The sequence below is a fragment of the Coturnix japonica genome, unplaced genomic scaffold, assembly GCF_054131305.1.
Source record: "Coturnix japonica strain WE unplaced genomic scaffold, WE-NBRP24 Scf107, whole genome shotgun sequence".
NCBI lineage: Eukaryota > Metazoa > Chordata > Aves > Galliformes > Phasianidae > Coturnix > Coturnix japonica.
In genome coordinates, this window is record NW_028189010.1 from 199,425 (window position 1) to 219,224 (window position 19,800).

Below are 19,800 nucleotides of genomic sequence, written 5' to 3' on the forward strand. Positions count from 1 at the left end.
TCCGCTTCCGGTTTTGTTATTTTCCACTTCCGGTTCTGGTTTCGGTTTCCGGTTCTGGGGGGATTTCCGGTTCCGGTCCGGTCCGGACCATGGCGGCTGAGAAGAGCGGTGCGGATCGGGGGGGGGGGGGGGGGGATTTTGGGGTGAAAAAGGGGGAAATTGGGCAATAAAAGGGTTATTTTTTTGATTGGGGGGTGGGAAATGGGGCTTTTTGGGGTTAAAATGGGGGATTTTGGGTCAAAATGGGGAATTTTGGGGTAAAAATGGAGCGATTTGGGGTCGAAATGGGGGATTTTGGGGTAAAAATGGGCGATTTTGGGGTAAAAATGGGGGATTTTGGGTCAAAATGGGGGATTTTGGGGTAAAAATGGGGAGATTTGGGGTCGAAATGGGGATTTTGGGGTAAAAATGGGGGATTTTTGGGGTAAAAATGGGGGATTTTGGGGTAAAAATGGGGAATTTTGGGGTTAAAAGTGGAGGATTTGGGGTTAAAATGGGGGATTTTGGGGTAAAAATGGGCGATTTTGGGGTGAAAATGGCGGATTTGGGGGTAATTTGGGGGGGATTTTGGGGGAAACAATGGGGGATTTGGGGGTAAAAATGAGGGATTTTGGACAAAAATGGGGGGATATGGGGGGAATTGGGTGGAATTTGGGGTAAAAATGGGGGGATTTGGGGCATTTTGGGTCGAAATGGGGGATTTTTGGGGTAAAAATGGGGGATTTTGGGGTAATTTGGGGGTAAAAATGGGGGATTTTGGGGGGATTTTGGGGTAAAAATGAGGGATTTTGGACAAAAATGGGAGGATATGGGGGGAATTGGGGTGGATTTTGGGGTAAAAATGGGGGGATTTGGGGGATTTTGGGTCGAAATGGGGGATTTTGGGGGTAAAAATGGGGGAATTGGGGGTAACCTGGGGGTAAAAATGAAGGATTTGGGGTAATTTGGGGGAGATTTTGCGGTAAAAATGAGGGATTTTGGACAAAAATGGGGGGATATGGGGGGAATTGGGGTGGATTTGGGGGTAAAAATGGGAATTTTGGTGTAAAAATGGGGGGATTTGGGGGATTCAGGGTCGAAATGGGGGGTTTTTGGGTAAAAATGGGGGATTTTGGGATGAAACTGGGGGATTTTGGGGTAAAAATAGGGGATTTTGGGGTAATTTGGGGGGATTTGGGGGTAACAATGGGGGATTTTGGGGTAAAAATGAGGGATTTTGGACAAAAATGGGAGGATATGGGGGAATTGGGGTGGATTTCGGGGTAAAAATGGGGGGATTTGGGGGATTTTGGGTCGAAATGGGGGATTTTTGGGGTAAAAATGGGGGATTTTAGGGTGAAAATGGGGGATTTTGGGGTAAAAATAGGGGATTTTTGAGTAATTTGGGGGTAAAAATGAAGGATTTGGGGGAGATTTTGGGGTAAAAATGAGGGATTTTGGACAAAAATGGGGGGATATGGGGGAATTGGGGTGGATTATGGGGTAAAATGGGAATTTTGGGGTAAAAATGGGGGATTTGGGGATAAAAATGGGGGATTTTGGACAGAAATGGGGGGATCTGGGAGAAAAATAGGGGATTTGGGGGTAATTTGGGGGGGATTTGGGGGTAACAATGGGGGATTTTGGGGTAAAAATGAGGGATTTTGGACAAAAATGGGAGGATATGGGGGGAATTGGGGTGGATTTTGGGGTAAAAATGGGGGGATTTGGGGGATTTTGGGTTCGAAATGGGGGATTTTTGGGGTAAAAATGGGGGATTTTAGGGTGAAAATGGGGGATTTTGGGGGTAAAATTGGGGGATTTTGGGGTAATTTGGGGGTAAAAATGGGGTATTTGGGGGTAAAAATGAGGGATTTTGGGCAAAAATGGGAGGGTATGGGGGAATTGGGGTGGATTTCGGGGTAAAAATGGGGGGATTTGGGGTAAAAATGGGGTTTAATTGGGGGGATTTGGGGGAAAAATGGGGGATTTTGGGGTAAAAATGGGGGGATTTGGGGGATTTTGGGTCGAAATGGGGGATTTTTGGGGTAAAAATGGGAAATTTGGGATAAAATGGGGGGATTTGGGATAAATATAGGGGATTTTTGGGTAACTTGGGGGTAAAAATGGGGGATTTGGGGGGATTTGGGGGTAAAAATGAGGGATTTTGGACAAAAATGGGAGGATATGGGGGAATTGGGGTGGATTTTGGGGTAAAATGGGGGGATTTGGGGGATTTTGGGTCGAAATGGGGGATTTTTGGGGTAAAAATGGGGGATTTTAGGGTGAAAATGGGGGATTTTGGGGGTAAAATTGGGGGATTTTGGGGTAATTTGGGGGTAAAAATGGGGTATTTGGGGGTAAAAATGAGGGATTTTGGGCAAAAATGGGAGGGTATGGGGGGAATTGGGGTGGATTTCGGGGTAAAAATGGGGGGATTTGGGGTAAAAATGGGGTTTAATTGGGGGGATTTGGGGGAAAAATGGGGGATTTTGGGGTAAAAATGGGGGGATTTGGGGGATTTTGGGTCGAAATGGGGGATTTTTGGGGTAAAAATGGGAAATTTGGGATAAAAATGGGGGGATTTGGGATAAATATAGGGGATTTTTGGGTAACTTGGGGGTAAAAATGGGGGATTTGGGGGGATTTGGGGGTAAAAATGAGGGATTTTGGACAAAAATGGGAGGATATGGGGGGAATTGGGGTGGATTTTGGGGTAAAAATGGGGGATTTGGGGGATTTTGGGTCGAAATGGGGGATTTTTGGGGTAAAAATGGGGGATTTTAGGGTGAAAATGGGGGATTTTGGGGGTAAAATTGGGGGATTTTGGGGTAATTTGGGGGTAAAAATGGGGGATTTGGGGGTAAAATGAGGGATTTTGGACAAAAATGGGGGGTAATGGGGGGAATTGGGGTGGATTTGGGGGTAAAAATGGGAATTTTTGGGTAAAAATAGGGGGATTTGGGGCTAAAAATGGGGGATTTTGGACAAAAATGGGGGGATCTAAGGGAAAAATAGGGGATTTGGGGGTAATTTGGGGGGATTTGGGGGTAACAATGGGGGATTTTGGGGTAAAAATGAGGGATTTTGGACAAAAATGGGAGGATATGGGGGGAATTGGGGTGGATTTTGGGGTAAAAATGGGGTTTAATTGGGGGGATTTGGGGTCAAAATGGGGGATTTTGGGTCAAAATGGGGATTTTGGGGGTAAAAGTGGAGGATTTCGGGTCAAAATGGGGGATTTTGGGGTAAAAATGGGGCGATTTTGGGGTGAAAATGGGGCGATTTTGGGGTGAAAATGGGGGATTTTTGGGGTAAAAATAGGGGATTTGGGGGTAAAAATGAGGGATTTTGGACAAAAATGGGGGGATATGGGGGGAATTGTGGGGGATTTTGGGGTAAAAATGGGGGGATTTGGGGGATTTTGGGTTGAAATGGGGGATTTTTGGGGTAAAAATGGGGGATTTTGGGGTGAAAATGGGGGATTTTGGGGGTAAAAATAGGGGATTTTGGGGTAATTTGGGGGGGATTTGGGGGTAACAATGGGAGATTTTGGGGTAAAAATGAGGGATTTTGGACAAAAATGGGGGGTAATGGGGGGAATTTGGGTGGATTTTGGGGTAAAAATGGGGGGATTTGGGGGATTTTGGGTCAAAATGGTGCATTTTTGGGGTAAAAATGGGGGATTTTGGGGTGAAAATGTGGGATTTTGGGGGTAAAAATAGGGGATTTTTGAGTAATTTGGGGGTAAAAATGAAGGATTTGGGGGAGATTTTGGGGTAAAAATGAGGGATTTTGGACAAAAGTGGGGGGAACTGGGGTGGATTCTGGGGTAAAAATGGGGGATTTTGGACAAAAATGGGGGGATCTGGGTAAAAATAGGGGATTTGGGGGTAATTTGGGGGGATATGGGGGTAACAATGGGGATTTTGGGGTAAAACTGAGGGATTTTGGACAAAAATGGGGGGATATGGGGGGAATTGGGGTGGATTTTGGGGTAAAAATGGGAATTTTGGGATAAAAATGGGGGATTTTGGACAAAAATGGGGGATCTGGGGTAAAAATAGGGGATTTGGGGGTAATTTGGGGGGGATTTGGGGGTAACAATGGGGGATTTTGGGGTAAAAATGGGGGATTTTGGACAAAAATGGGAGGATATGGGGGGAATTTGGGTGGATTTTGGGGTAAAAATGGGAATTTTGGGGTAAAAATGGGGTTTAATTGGGGGATTTGGGGGAAAAATGGGGGATTTTGGGGAAAAAATGGGATTTGGGGGGATTTTGGGTTGAAATGGGGCATTTTGGGGTAAAAATGGGGTTTAATTGGGGGGATTTGGGGTAACAATGGGGAATTTTGGGGTAAAAATGGGGCGATTTGGGGTCGAAATGGGGGATTTTGGGGTAAAAATGGGCGATTTTGGGGTGAAAATGGGGGATTTTGGGGGTAAAAATAGGGGATTTGGGGGTAAAAATGGGGGATTTTGGGGTAATTTGGGGGGATTTTGGGGTAAAAATGAGGGATTTTGGACAAAAATGGGGGGAATTGGGGTGGATTTGGGGGTAAAAATGGGAATTTGGGGGTAAAAATGGGGGATTTTGGACAAAAATGGGGGGATCTAAGGGAAAAATAGGGGATTTGGGGGTAATTTAAGGGGGATTTTGGGGTAACAATGGGGGATTTTGGGGTAAAAATGAGGGATTTTGGACAAAAATGGGGGGATATGGGGGGAATTGGGGTGGATTTGGGGGTAAAAATGGGGGGATTTGGGGCATTTTGGGTCGAAATTGGGGATTTTTGGGGTAAAAATGGGGGATTTTGGGGTGATTTGGGGGTAAAAATGAAGGATTTGGGGGAGATTTTGGGGTAAAAATGAGGGATTTTGGACAAAAATGGGGGGTAATGGGGGGAATTGGGGTGGATTTGGGGGTAAAAATGGGAATTTTGGGGTAAAAATGGGGGGAATTTGGGGCTAAAAATGGGGGATTTTGGACAAAAATGGGGGGATCTGGGGTAAAAATAGGGAATTTGGGGGTAATTTGGGGGGGATTTGGGGGTAACAATGGGGGATTTGGGGGTAAAAATGAGGGATTTTGGACAAAAATGGGAGGATATGGGGGGAATTGGGGTGGATTTTGGGGTAAAAATGGGAATTTTGGGATAAAAATGGGGGGATTTGGGATAAATATAGGGGATTTTTGCGTAATTTGGGGGTAAAAACGGGGGATTTGGGGGTGAGTTTGGGGTAAAAATGAGGGATTTTGGACAAAAATGGGAGGATATGGGGGGAATTGGGGTGGATTTTGGGGTAAAAGTGGGAATTTTGGGGTAAAAATGGGGGGAATTTGGGGCTAAAAATGGGGGATTTTGGACAAAAATGGGGGGATCTGGGGGAAAAATAGGGGATTTGGGGGTAATTTGGGGGGGATTTGGGGGTAATAATGGGGGATTTTGGGGTAAAAATGAGGGATTTTGGACAAAAATGGGAGGATATGGGGGGAATTGGGGTGGATTTTGGGGTAAAAATGGGGGGATTTGGGGGATTTTGGGTCGAAATGGGGGATTTTTGGGGTAAAAATAGGGGATTTGGGGGGAATTTGGGGGATTTTTGGGGTAAAAATTGGGGGATTTTGGGGTAAAAATGGGGGATTTTGGGGGTAAAAATAGGGGATTTGGGGGTAATTTGGGGGTAAAAATGGGGGATTGGGGGTAAGTTTGGGGTAAAAATGAGGGATTTTGGACAAAAATGGGGGGTAATGGGGGGAATTGGGGTGGATTTTGGGGTAAAAATGGGAATTTTGGGGTAAAAATGGGGGGATTTGGGGATAAAAATGGGGGATTTGGGACAAAAATGGGGGGATCTGGGGGAAAAATAGGGGATTTGGGGGTAATTTGGGGGGGATTTGGGGGTAACAGTGGGGGATTTTGGGGTAAAAATGAGGGATTTTGGACAAAAATGGGAGGATATGGGGGGAATTTGGGGTGGATTTTGGGGTAAAAATGGGGGGATTTGGGGGATTTTGGCTCGAAATGGGGGATTTTGGGGGTAAAAATGGGGGAATTGGGGGTAATTTGGGGGTAAAAATGAAGGATTTGGGGGTAATTTGGGGGAGATTTTGGGGTAAAAATGAGGGATTTTGGACAAAAATGGGGGGATATAGGGGGAATTGGGGTGGATTTTGGGGTAAAAATGGGAATTTTATGGGTAAAAATGGGGGAAATTGGGGGAATTCTGGGGAAAAATGGGGGATTTGGGGGAAAAAATGGGGGGATTTGGGGGGATTTTGGGTTGAAATGGGGCATTTTGGGGGTAAAAATGGGGAATTTTTGACAAAAATGGGCTGATCTGGGGGAAAAATGGGGGATTTTGGGGTAATTTGGGGGGGATTTGGGGGTAACAGTGGGGGATTTGGGGGTAAAAATGAGGGATTTTGGACAAAAATGGGAGGATATGGGGGGAATTGGGGTGGATTTTGGGGTAAAAATGGGGGGATTTGGGGGATTTTGGGTCGAAATGGGGGATTTTTGGGGTAAAAATGGGGGATTTGGGGGTGAAAATGGGGGATTTTGGGGGTAAAAGTGGAGGATTTGGGGTCAAAATGGGGGATTTTGGGGTAAAAATGGGGGATTTTGGGGTGAAAATGGCGGATTTTGGGGGTAATTTGGGGGGGATTTTGGGGTAACAATGGGGGATTTTGGGGTAAAAATGAGGGATTTTGGACAAAAATGGGAGGATATGGGGGGAATTGGGGTGGATCTGGGGGTAAAAATTTGAATTTTGGGGTAAAAATGGGGGATTTTTGTGTAAAAATGGGAGATTTTGGGGGTAAAATGTGGGATTTTGGGGGTAAAAATAGGGGATTTTGGGGTAATTTGTGGGTAAAAATGAAGGATTTGGGGGAGATTTGGGGGAGATTTTGGGGTAAAAATGAGGGATTTTGGACAAAAATGGGGGGATATGGGGGGAATTGGGGTGGATTTGGGGGTAAAAATGGGAATTTTGGGGTAAAAATGGGGGGAATTTGGGGCTAAAAATGGGGGATTTTGGACAAAAATGGGAGGATCTGGGGGAAAAATAGGGGTTTTGGGGGTAATTTGGGGGGGATTTGGGGGTAACAATGGGGATTTTGGGGTAAAAATGAGGGATTTTGGACAAAAATGGGAGGATATGGGGGGAATTGGGGTGGATTTTGGGGTAAAAATGGGGGGATTTGGGGGAATTGGGGTGGATTTTGGGGTAAAAATGAGGGATTTTGGACAAAAATGGGAGGATATGGGGGGAATTGGGTGGATTTTGGGGTAAAAATGGGGGGATTTGGGGGATTTTGGGTCGAAATGGGGGATTTTGGGGGTAAAAATGGGGGATTTGGGGGTAATCTGGGGGGGATTTGGGGGTAACAATGGGGGATTTTGGGGTAAAAATGAGGGATTTTGGACAAAAATGGGGGAACACGGGGAGAATTGTGGGGGATTTTGGGGTAAAAATGGGGGGATTTGGGGGATTTTGGGTCAAAATGGGGATTTTTGGGGTAAAAATGGGGGATTTTGGGGTGACAATGGGGGATTTTGGGGGTAAAAATGGGGGATTTTGGGGTAATTTGGGGGTAAAAATGAAGGATTTGGGGGTAATTTGGGGGAGATTTTGGGGTAAAAATGAGGGATTTTGGACAAAAATGGGGGGAATTGGGGTGGATTTTGGGGTAAAAATGGGAATTTTGGGGTAAAAATGGGGGATTTTGGACAAAAATGGGGGATTTTGGACAAAAATGGGGGGATCTGGGGGAAAAATAGGGGATTTGGGGGTAATTTGGGGGGGATTTGGGGGGTAACAATGGGGGATTTTGGGGTAAAAATGAGGGATTTTGGACAAAAATGGGAGGATATGGGGGGAATTGGGGTATGGGGGGATTTCGGGGTAAAAATGGGAATTTTGGGGTAAAAATGGGGGGAATTTGGGGCATTTTGGGGGTAAAAGTTGGGGAATTTTGGACCAAAATGGGGGATCTGAAGGAAAAATGGGTGATTTTTAGAGGGAATTTGGGGTAAAAATGAGGGATTTTGGACCAAAATGGGGGAACATGAGGAGAATTGGGGTGGATTTTGGGGTAAAAATGGGAATTTTATGGGTAAAAACGAGGGGAATTTGGGGGATTTTGGGTCGAAATGGGGGATTTTGGTGTAAAAATAGGGAAATTTGGACAAAAATGGGGGGATCTGGGGGAAAAATGGGGGATTTATAGGGGGGATTTGGGGCAAAATGGGGGATTTTGGGGATAAAAATGGGGCATTTTGGACAAAAATGGGGGAAATTGGGGGGGAAATGGGGGGTTTTTGGGGGGGATTTAGGGGGATTTTGGGCAACAATGGGGAGATTTGGGTTTTTGAGGGGTATTTTGGGGGAAAACTGAGGGATTTGGAGTAAAAATGGGGGGATTTGGGGTCGAAATGGGAGATTTGGGGTCAAAATGGGGGATTTTGGGGGTAAAAATAGGGGATTTGGGGGTAATTTGGGGGGGATTTGGGGGTAACAATGGGGGATTTGGGGTAATTTGGGGGCGATTTGGGGGTAAAAATGAGGGATTTTGGACAAAAATGGGGGGAATTTGGAGGATTTTGGGGTAAAAATGGGAATTCGGGGGGTAAAAATGTGGGCAATTTGGGGGATTTTGGGGAAAAAATGGGGGATTTTGGTGTAAAAATAGGGAATTTTGGACAAAAATGGGGGGATCTGGAGGAAAAATGGGGGATTTATAGGGGGAATTTGGGGCAAAATGGGGGATTTGGGGATAAAAATGGGGCATTTTAAGCAAAAATGGGGGAAATTGGGGGGGAAATGGGGGTTTTTTGGGGGGGATTTTGGGGGATTTTGGGCAACAATGGGGAGATTTGGGTTTTTTGAGTGGTATTTTGGGGGAAAACTGGGGGGATTTGGGGTCAAAATGGGGGATTTGGGGGTCAAAATGGGGGATTTTGGGGGTAAAACTAGGGGAATTGGGGGTAATTTGGGGGGGATTTGGGGGTAACAATGGGGGATTTGGGGTAATTTGTGGGGGATTTGGGGGTAAAAATGAGGGATTTTAAGGGGGGCAACGATGGGATTTGGGGGCAAATTGGGGCTTTTTGGGTAGAAATGGGGGCAAATTGGGGCTTTTTGGGGTAGAAATGGGGGGATTTGGGGGCAAATTGGGGCTTTTTGGGTTGAAATAGGGGCAAATTGGGGCTTTTTGGGTTGAAATGTGGGGATTTGGGGGCAAATTTGGGCTTTTTGGGTTGAAATAATGGGATTTTGGGGCAATTTAAGGGGGGGTCATTAGTGTTAGGGCATTTTGTAACCTCTCCCCCCTTCCTTATTTCAGGTGCCCCGGATGTTGCCCCCCATTCGTCCCCCCCCCCCTACGGCCCCCCAGCCCCCCCTTTCCCCCTTATAGGGGGCTCTGGGGGGGGTGGGGGTGGGTTGGGTGCATCCACTTTACCCAGGGGGGGGGGCTTGGCTTTAAGTGGGGGGGGGGGAGCTGCCACCTTACCCAGGGGGGGGGCTTTAAGTGGGGGGGGGGTCGGAGCTGCCACCCTTCCCAGGGGGCTTCCGGGTGGGGGGGGGGGTTATATGGGTGGGGGGGGGGCGATGCCTCGACCCCACGCAGCTACATTGCCGAGACCCCCCCCCACATCGGCCCCACCCCCCCCCACCCCCCAGCAGCCCTATGGGGGTCCTCCCGCCCCCCCCCACCCTTACGGACCCCCCCCACCCCCACCTCCATTCGCTCTTCAGCTGCCGCCAGGAGCTGCTGCTTATGGGGGGGGGTACGGGGCGGGAACGGTGAGTGGAGGGGGGGGGGCTTTGATAAAGGGGGAGGGGCTAAAAGAAAAGGGGCGGGGCTTGTGAGAAAGGGGGAGGGGCTAAAAGAAAGGGGGAAGGGCTAAAAGGGGCGGGGGCTTGATGGAAAGGGGGAGGGGCTTAAAAAAGGGGGAGGGGCTTGTGAGAAAGGGGGCGTGGCTTAAAGAAAGGGGGGCGGGGCTTAAAGAAAGGGGCGGGGCTTAAAAGGGGTTCGGAGAAAGGGGCGGGGTTTAAAGGGGGTTCGGTGAAAGGGGGCGGGGCTTAAAGAAAGGGGCGGGGCTTAAAAGGGGTTCGGTGAAAGGGGGCGGGGTTTAAAGAAAGGGGCGGGGCTTGTGAGAAAGGGGCGGGGCTTAAAGAAAGGGGCGGGGCTAAAAGAAAGGAAGCTTGTGAGAAAGGGGGTGGGGCTTGTGAGAAAGGGGCGTGGCTTAAAGAAAGTGGGCGGGGCTTAAAGAAAGAAGATGGGCCTATGAGAAAGGTGAGGGGCTTGTGATAAAGTGGGCGGGGCTTACGTGAAAGGGGGAGGGGCTAAAAGGGAGGTGGAGGGGCTAAAAGGGACGGGGGCTTGATGGAAAGGGGGATGGGCTAAAAGAAAGGGGAGGGGCTTGTGAGAAAGGGGGCGTGGCTTAAAGAAAGGGGGCTTATTAGAAGAGGGCGGGGCTTAAAGAAAGGGGCGGTGCTTGTGAGAAAGGGGCGGGGCTTAAAGGGGGGTTCAGTGAAAGGGGGCGGGGCTTAAAGAAAGGGGAGGGGCTTAAAGGGGGTTCAGTGAAAGGGGCGGGGCTTAAAGGGGGTTCCTTGAAAGGGGGCGGGGCTTAACGAAAGGGGAGGTGCTTGATAGAAAGAGGGCGGAGCTCGTGAGAAAGGGGGCGGGGCTTGTGAGAAAGAAGCTGGGCTAAAAGAAAGTGGGCGGGGCTTAAAGAAAGAAGGTGGGCTTATGAGAATGGGGAGAAGCTTGTGATAAAGTGGGCGGGGCTTACGTGAAAGGGGGAGGGGCTTAAAGGGAAGGGGAGGGGCTTAAAGAAAGTGGAGGGGCTAAAAGAAAAGGGTCGGGGCTAAAAGAAAGTGGGCGGGGCTTAAAGAACAGGGCGGGTCTTGTGAGAAAGGGGGCGGGGCTTAAAGAAAGGGAAGGAGCCTGTGTGAAAAGGGGGCGGGGCTATAAGGGAGGGGAGGGGCTTAAGAGAGAATGGTGTAGTAATTGGGTGGTGTGTATGTAAATGAGGGTGAGATATTCAAATGAGGCTGTGCATGCAAATAAGGGGGGTATAAGGGAGAGGAAGGGGTATAGGAAGAGAGTTATGTGCAAATGCATATGAGGGTCGGGTATGTAAATGAGGTGGGTATGCAAATGACGGTGGGGTATGCAAATGACGGTTGGGTATGTAAATAAGGGTGGGGTATGCAAACGAGGCTGTGTATGCAAATAAGGGGGAGGGGTTTGGGAGGGTTAATTGAGAGGAATGGGTATGGGAAGGGGGTGTTGTGTATGTAAATGAGGGGGATGCAAATGAGGCTGTGCAAGCAAATGAATGTGTGTATTCAAATAAGGGGGAGGTTGAGGGTGAGGGAGGAGTATAGGAAGGGGTTGTGTATGCAAATGAGAGTGTGGCATGCAAATGAGGGTGGGGTATGTAAATAAGGATTGGGTGTGTAAATGAGGGCGTGGCATGCAAATGAGGGCGTGGCATGCAAATGAGGCTGCTGTGGGCGGGGCATATGAAAGGCTGGGGCATATGGAAATCAGGTTGAGCAAAGGGGGTGGGGCTTATTGTATGTTAATGAGGAAGGGGGTTGGGTGGTGCTATGCTAATGACGTGGGCGTGGTCACCCCCCAGATGGGCGTGGCCTATAGTGGGCGGGGCTTATGGGAGTGCTTGCGGTATCGGATTAAAGGGGGGGGTGATTAGAATTAACGAAGGGGGCGGAGCTTATATTAAAATGAGGGGGGCGGAGCCATACCAAAGCCCCGCCCACCCCTATAGGTTTATGGGCCCGGCCCGGTGGTCCCAGCCCCCCCCCCGGGGTCCCCCCCCCACGATTACCTGCCCATTGCCGTGCTCACAACCCTCTGCTGCTTCTGGCCCACCGGCGTCGTCGCCATCGTCAAGGCCGTGCAGGTTGGGGGGGGGGGGTCATGATTTTGGGGTCATTTCATGGGATTTTGGGGTCTTTCGTTGGGTTTTTGCGTCATTTGGTGGGGTTTTGGGGTCTTTTGTTGGGATTTTGGGGTCTTTCATTGGGATTTGGGGTCATTTCATTGGTGTTTTTGGGGTCCTTCATTGGGTTTTGGTGCCCTTTGGTTTTTGGGGTCTTTTGTTGGGATTTTGGGGTCATTTCATGGGATTTTGGGGTCTTTGGTTGGGTTTTTGCGTCATTTGTTGGGATTTTGGGGTCATTTGTTGGGATTTTGGGGTCTTTCATTGGGATTTGGGGTCATTTCATTGGTGTTTTTGGGATCCTTCATTGGGTTTTGGTGCCCTTTGGTTTTTGGGGTCTTTTGTTGGGATTTTGGGGTCTTTTGTTGGGTTTTTGCGTCATTTCTTGGGATTTTGGGGTCATTTGTTGGGATTTTGGGGTCTTTTGTTTGGTTTTTGCATCATTTGTTGGGATTTTGGGGTCATTTTTTGGGATTTTGGGGTCATTTGTTGGGATTTTGGGGGTCATTGGGGTCTTTTGTTGGGTTTTTGGGGTCCTTCATTGGGTTTTGGGGCCCTTTGTTTGGTTTTTGCGTCATTAGTTGGGATTTTGGGGTCATTTGTTGGGATTTTGGGGTCATTTGTTGGGATTTTGGGGTCTTTCGTTGGGATTTGGGGTCATTTCATTGGTGTTTTTGGGGTCCTTCATTGGGTTTTGGTGCCCTTTGGTTTTTGGGGTCTTTTGTTGGGATTTTGGGGTCATTTCATGGGATTTTGGGGTCTTTTGTTGGGTTTTTGCGTCATTTGTTGGGATTTTGGGGTCTTTTGTTTGGTGTTTGCGTCATTTCTTGGGATTTTGGGGTCATTTGTTGGGATTTTGGGGTCTTTCATTGGTTTTTGCGTCATTTGGTGGGGTTTTGGGGTCTTTTGTTGGGATTTTGGGGGTCAGTGGGGTCTTTTGTTGGATTTTTGGGGTCCTTCATTAGGATTTTGGGGTCTTTGGTTTTTGTGTCATTTGTTGGGATTTTGGGGTCATTTGTTGGGATTTTGGGGTCTTTCATTGGTTTTTGCATCATTTGTTGGGATTTTGGGGTCATTTGTTGGGATTTTGGGGTCATTTGTTGGGATTTTGGGGTCTTTTGTTGGGTTTTTGTGTCTTTTGTTGGGATTTTGGGGTCTTTTGTTGGGATTTTGGGGGTCATTGGGGTCTTTTGTTGGGTTTTTGGGGTCCTTCATTGGGTTTTGGTGCCCTTTGGTTTTTGGGGTCATTTGTTGGGTTTTGGGGTCATTTGTTGGGATTTTGGGGTCTTTGGTTGGGTTTTTGCGTCATTTGTTGGGGTTTGGGGGTCTTTCATTGGGATTTGGGGTCATTTCATAGGTGTTAGGTTTGTTCATTGGGTTTTGGGGTCCTTCATTGGGTTTTGGGGTCATTCGTTGGGTTTTGGGGTCCTTTGTTGGGTTTTGGGGTGGTTCGTTGGGTTTTTGGGGTCATTTGTTGGGATTTTGGGGTCTTTTGTTGGGATTTGGGGTCATTTCATTGGTGTTTTTGGGGTCCTTCATTGGGTTTTGGTGCCCTTTGGTTTTTGGGGTCATTTGTTGGGATTTTGGGGTCTTTCATTGGTTTTTGCGTCATTTGGTGGGATTTTGGTGTCATTTGTTGAGATTTTGGGGTCTTTTGTTGGGTTTTGGGGTCATTTCTTGGGATTTTGGGGTCATTTGTTGGGATTTTTGGGGTCATTGGGGTCTTTTGTTGGATTTTTGGGGTCCTTCATTGGGTTTTGGGGACTTTGGTTGGGTTTTTGCGTCATTTCATGGGATTTTGGGGTCATTTGTTGGGATTTTGGGGTCTTTCATTGGGATTTGGGGTCATTTCATTGGTGTTTTTGGGGTCCTTCATTGGGTTTTGGTGCCCTTTGGTTTTTGGGGTCTTTTGTTGGGATTTTGGGGTCATTTGTTGGGTTTTTGGGGTCTTTTGTTGGGATTTTGAAGTCTTTCATTGGGTTTTGGGGCCCTTTGTTGGGTTTTTGCGTCATTTGTTGGGGTTTTGGGGTCATTTGTTGGGGTTTTGGGGTCATTTGTTGGGATTTTGGGGTCATTTGTTGGGGTTTTGGGGCCCTTTGTTTGGTTTTTGCGTCATTAGTTGGGATTTTGGGGTCATTTGTTGGGATTTTGGGGTGTTTTGTTGGGTTTTTGCGTCATTTGTTGGGATTTTGGGGTCATTTGTTGAGATTTTGGGGTCTTTTGTTGGGTTTTGGGGTCATTTGTTGGGATTTTGGGGTGTTTTGTTGGGTTTTTGCGTCATTTGTTGGGATTTTGGGGTCATTTGTTGAGATTTTGGGGTCTTTTGTTGGGTTTTGGGGTCATTTGTTGGGATTTTGTGGTCTTTCATTGGGATTTGGGGTCATTTCATTGGTGTTTTTGGGGTCCTTCATTGGGTTTTGGTGCCCTTTGGTTTTTGGGGTCTTTTGTTGGGATTTTGGGGTCATTTGTTGGGTTTTTGGGGTCTTTTGTTGGGATTTTGAAGTCTTTCATTGGGTTTTGGGGCCCTTTGTTGGGTTTTTGCGTCATTTGTTGGGGTTTTGGGGTCATTTGTTGGGATTTTGGGGTCATTTGTTGGGATTTTGGGGTGTTTTGTTGGGTTTTTGCGTCATTTGTTGGGATTTTGGGGTCATTTGTTGAGATTTTGGGGTCTTTTGTTGGGTTTTGGGGTCATTTGTTGGGATTTTGGGGTCTTTCATTGGGATTTGGGGTCATTTCATTGGTGTTTTTGGGGTCCTTCATTGGGTTTTGGTGCCCTTTGGTTTTTGGGGTCTTTTGTTGGGATTTTGGGGTCATTTGTTGGGATTTTGGGGTCATTTGTAGGGATTTTGGGGTCATTTGTTGGGATTTTGGGGTCTTTTGTTGGGATTTTGCGTCATTTGTTGGGATTTTGGGGTCTTTCATTGGGATTTGGGGTCATTTGTTGGGATTTTGGGGTCTTTCCTTGGTTTTTGCGTCATTTGGTGGGATTTTGGGGTCATTTGTTGAGATTTTGGGGTCTTTTGTTGGGTTTTGAGGTCATTCGTTGGGATTTTGGGGTCTTTTGTTAGGTTTTTGCGTCATTTGTTGGGATTTTGGGGTCATTTGTTGGGATTTTGGGGTCATTTGTTGGGTTTTTGGGGTCCTTCATTGGGTTTTGGGGCCCTTTGTTTGGTTTTTGCGTCATTAGTTGGGATTTTGGGGTCATTTGTTGGGATTTTGGGGTCTTTCATTGGTTTTTGCGTCATTTGGTGGGATTTTGGGGTCATTTGTTGGGATTTTGGGGTCTTTTGTTGGGTTTTTGCGTCATTTGTTGGGATTTTGGGGTCATTTGTTGGGTTTTTGGGGTCTTTTGTTGGGAATTTGGGGTCTTTCATTGGGTTTTGGGGCCCTTTGTTTGGTTTTTGCGTCATTAGTTGGGATTTTGGGGTCATTTGTTGGGATTTTGGGGTGTTTTGTTGGGTTTTCGCGTCATTTGTTGGGATTTTAGGGTCATTGGGGTCTTTTGTTGGGTTTTTGCGTCATTTGGTGGGATTTTGGGGTCATTTGTTGGGATTTTGGGGTCTTTTGTAGGGTTATGGGTTCATTTCATGTGTTTTGGGGTCATTCCTTTGAGTTTTTGGGGTCCTTCATTGGGTTTTGGGATCTTTCATTGGGTTTTTGAGGTTGTTCGTTGGGTTTTTGGGGTCATTTGTTGGGTTTTTGGGTTCATCTGTTGGGTTTTTGGCGTCCTTGTTGACTTCTGTTGGGTTTTTGGGGCCATTTGTTGGGTTTTTGGCGTCTTTATTGATTCTTATTGGGTATTTGGGGTCATCTGTTGGGTTTTTGGGGTCATTTGTGGTTTTTTTTCATGCCTTTTGTTGGGTTTTTGAGCTTCTTAATGGCTCTTATTGGGTTTGGGGGGTTATCTGTTGGGTCTTTGGGGTCATTATTGGTGTTTTCAGTGTCATCTGTTGTGTTTTTCATGCCATTTGTTGCGTTTTTGGGGTCCTTTATGATTCCTATTAAATATTTGGGGCCATCTGTTGCGTTTTTGGTGTCCTTGTTGACTTCTGTTGGGTTTTTGGGGTCATTTGTTGGGTTTTGGGGCTTCTTAATGACTCTTATTGGGTTTAGGGGGTCATTTGTTGTGTTTTCAGTGTCATTTGTTGAGTTTTTGGGGGTCATTTGTTGGGTTTTGGGGGTACTTGATGTCTCTTATTGGGTTTTTGGGGTCATCTGTTGGTTTTCAGTGTCATCTGTTGGGTTTTTGGGGTAATTTGTTGGGTTTTTGGGCTTCTTGTTGACTTCGGTTGGGTATTTGGGGCCATTTGTTGGATTTTTGGGGTCATTTGTTGTGTTTATGGGATTCTTCTTGACTCTTATTGTGTATTTGATGTCATCTGTTGCGTCTTTGGGATCCTTGTTCACTTTTCTTGAGTTTCTGGGGCCATTTGTTGGGTTTTTGGGGCCATCTGTTGCGTTTCTGGCGTCCTTATTGACTTCTGTTGGGTTTTTGGGTTATTATTGGTGTTTTTGGGGTCATTTGTTGGGTTTTCTGTCTCATCTGTTGCGTTTTTGGCGTCCTTGTTGATTTCTGTTGGCTTTTTGGGGTCATTTGTTGGGTTTTTGGGGCCATCTGTTGCGTTTCTGGCGTCCTTGTTGACTTCTGTTGGGTTTTGGGGGCCATTTGTTGGGTTTTTGGGGCCATTTGTTGGGTTTTTGGGCCATCTGTTGCGTTTCTGGCGTCCTTGTTGACTTCTGTTGGCTTTTTGGGGCCATTTGCCATGTTTTTGGGGCCATTTGTCGTGTTTTTGGGCTCATTCTTGTCCTTGTTGACTTCTGTTGGCTTTTTGGGGTCATTTGTTGGGTTTTTGGGCTTCTTAATGACTCTTATTGGGTTTTTGGGGTTATCTGTTGGGTCTTTGGGGTCATTATTGGTGTTTTTGGGGCCATTTGTCATGTTTTTGGGCTAATCTGTTGCGTTTTTGGTGTCCTTGTTGACTTTTCTTGAGTTTCTGGGGCCATTTGTTGGGTTTTTGGGGCCATTTGTCATGTTTTTGAGGCCATTCGTCGTGTTTTTGGGGCCATTTGTCGTGTTTTTGGGCTCATTCTTGTCTTTGTTGACTTCTGTTGGCTTTTTGGGGCCATTTCTTGGCTTTTTGGGGTCATCTGTTGCGTTTTTGGCGTCCTTGTTGACTTTTCTTGAGTTTTTGGGGCAATTTGTTGGTTTTTTGGGGCCATTTGTTAGGTTTTTGAGCTTCTTAATGACTCTTATTGGGTTTTTGGGGTTATCTGTTGGGTCTTTGGGGACATTATTGGTGTTTTTGGGGCCATCTGTTGCATTTTTGGCATCCTTATTGACTTCTGTTGGCTTTTTGGGGCCATTTGTTGGGTTTTTGGGGTCATCTGTTGCGTTTCTGGCGTCCTTATTGACTTCTGTTGGGTTTTGGGGGCCATTTGTTGGGTTTTTGGGGTCATTTGTAGGCTTTTTGGGGCCATCTGTTGCGTTTCTGGCGTCCTTATTGACTTCTGTTGGGTTTTTGTGGTCATTATTGGTGTTTTTGGGGCCATTTGTTGGGTTTTCTGTGTCATCTGTTGCGTTTCTGGCGTCCTTATTGACTTCTGTTGGCTTTTTGGGGTCATTTGTTGGGTTTTTGGGGCCATTTGTTGGGTTTTTGGGGCCATTTGTTGGGTTTTTGGGGCCATCTGTTGCATTTTTGGCATCCTTATTGACTTTTCTTGAGTTTTGGGGGCCATTTCTTGGCTTTTTGGGGCCATTTCTCATGTTTTTGGCCTCATTCTCGCTGTATTTCTTCCCATTTTGTGTATTTCTGGTTCCCCTTTCCCATCCCTCCCCCACCCTCGTTATGGGACCCCCCCCATTAACACCCCCAGGTCCGCACAGCGGTGGCTCGTGGGGACCTGGCTCAGGCCGAAGTGGCCTCGAGGGAGGCCCGGAACTTTGCCTTCATCTCATTGGCTGTCGGCGTCGCCGCCACCGTCCTCTGCACCATCCTCACCGTCGTCATCCTCATCGCCGCCCAGCACCACGACAACGAATGGGACCCCTAGTTACCATGGCAACTGTCGCCATGGCAACTGGAGCCATGGCAACCGTCGCCATGGCAACAGCATCCCCCATATCTTCTCCCCATTGGTCCACAGCGAGGACCCGGAGTGAGCAGGCAAGGCTTCCTATTGGCTGTGCCCCCTTTCTTGTTGCTATGGCAACCCTTAGCCCCGCCCACTGGGGTATGGTAATTATAGGGCTTGGCTCCGCCCCTTTCTTGTTGCTATGGTAACCCTTAGCCCCGCCCACTGGAATATGGTAATCATCGGGCTTGGCCCCGCCCTCTCAGTGTTGCTATGGGAACCCTTAGCCCCGCCCCCAGGCTCTTCTTATTGGCTGCTCCCCTTTCGTGTTGCTATGGCAACCCTTAGCCCCGCCCACTGGGGTATGGTAATTATAGGGCTTGGCTCCGCCCCTTTCTTGTTGCTATGGTAACCCTAAGCCCCACCCACTGGAATATGGTAATCATAGGGCTTGGCTCCACCCCCTTAGTGTTGCTCTGGTAACCCTTAGCCCCGCCCCCAAGCTCTTCCTATTGGCTGCACCCCTTTAGTGTTGCTATGGTAACCCTTAGCCCCGCCCACTGGAATATGGTAATCATGGGGCTTGGCTCCGCCCCTTTCTTGTTGCTATGGTAACCCTTAGCCCCGCCCACTAGAATATGGTAATCATAGGGCTTGGCCCCACCCCCTCAGTGTTGCTATGGGAACCCTTAGCCCCGCCCCCAGGCTCTTCCTATTGGCTGCACCCCCTTTCATGTTGTTATGGTAACCCTTAGCCCCGCCCACTGTGGTATGGTAATTATAGGGCTTGGCTCCGCCCCTTTCTTGTTGCTATGGGAACCCTTAGCCCCGCCCCCAGGCTCTTCCTATTGGCTGTGCCCCCTTCCATGTTGCTATGGTAACACTTAGCCCCGCCTACTGCAGGCAAGGCTCTTCTTATTGGCTGCTCCCCCTTTCCTGTTGCTATGGGAACCCTTAGCCCTGCCCACAGGGATGCTCTCACCCTATTGGTTGGCTCCTCCCCTTTGCCGTTGCCATGGTAACCTTTAGCCCCGCCCACAGGGACGCCATAGGGCTTGGCTCCGCCCACCCCGCTGTTGCCATGGTAACGCCAAGCCCCACCCACCTGGATGCTCCGCCCACTGCCGTGTCACATGATCATTTGCATGCCAAGCTCCGCCCCCTTCTGGTCTCATGACGGACCAATGAATGGACCAATAAAATCTCAGTGTTGGTAATAGATGGATCCGGGTCTAATTAAGCAGCTCCTCATTAACAAAGGGGTTAATTAACGATTCACCTTTATTAATTAATCCTTTTAAGCCTTAAAAACGGGGGATTTGGGGTCAGTTTGGGTTGAAAACCCCCCTAAGTTCACATCACAAACCCCGCCCCTTTAAGCCCCGCCCCCACCCCATTAAGCTCCTCCCACGTTAAGCCCCGCCCCCTTTAAGCTCCTCCCCCTCAAGCCCCTCCCCCATTGAACCCCTTCCCCTTTAAGCCCCTCCCCCATTGACCCCCATTGAACCCCTTCCCCTTTAAGCCCCTCCCCCTTTAAACCCCACCCCTTAAGCCCAGCCCCCATTCACCCCTACCCCTTTAAGACCCTCCCCCTTAGGCCCCTCCCCCTTTAAACCCCAGCCCCATTGACCCCCATTGAGCCCCTCCCCCCATTAAACCCCTCCCCCTTTAAACCCCACCCCCATTGACCCCCATTGAGACCCTCCCCCTTTAATCCCCTCCCCCTCTAAGCCCCTCCCCCTTTAAACCCCAGCCCCATTGACCCCC

The 19,800-nt window shown here is 48.0% G+C and overlaps 1 protein-coding gene across 1 annotated transcript; it reads left to right on the top strand.

Moving 5' to 3' along the window:
- Nucleotides 1-17: 17 nt before the first annotated feature.
- On the top strand, nucleotides 18-19,250 carry LOC107307003 (proline-rich transmembrane protein 1-like). The gene is made up of 5 exons (XM_085535066.1): nucleotides 18-108; nucleotides 9,333-9,793; nucleotides 11,788-11,922; nucleotides 17,836-18,125; nucleotides 19,075-19,250. Exons 1-4 carry the CDS (start codon nucleotides 90-92, stop codon nucleotides 18,010-18,012), a joined length of 792 nt encoding a protein of 263 aa, XP_085391192.1. The 5' UTR covers nucleotides 18-89; the 3' UTR covers nucleotides 18,013-18,125; nucleotides 19,075-19,250.
- Nucleotides 19,251-19,800: the final 550 nt, after the last annotated feature.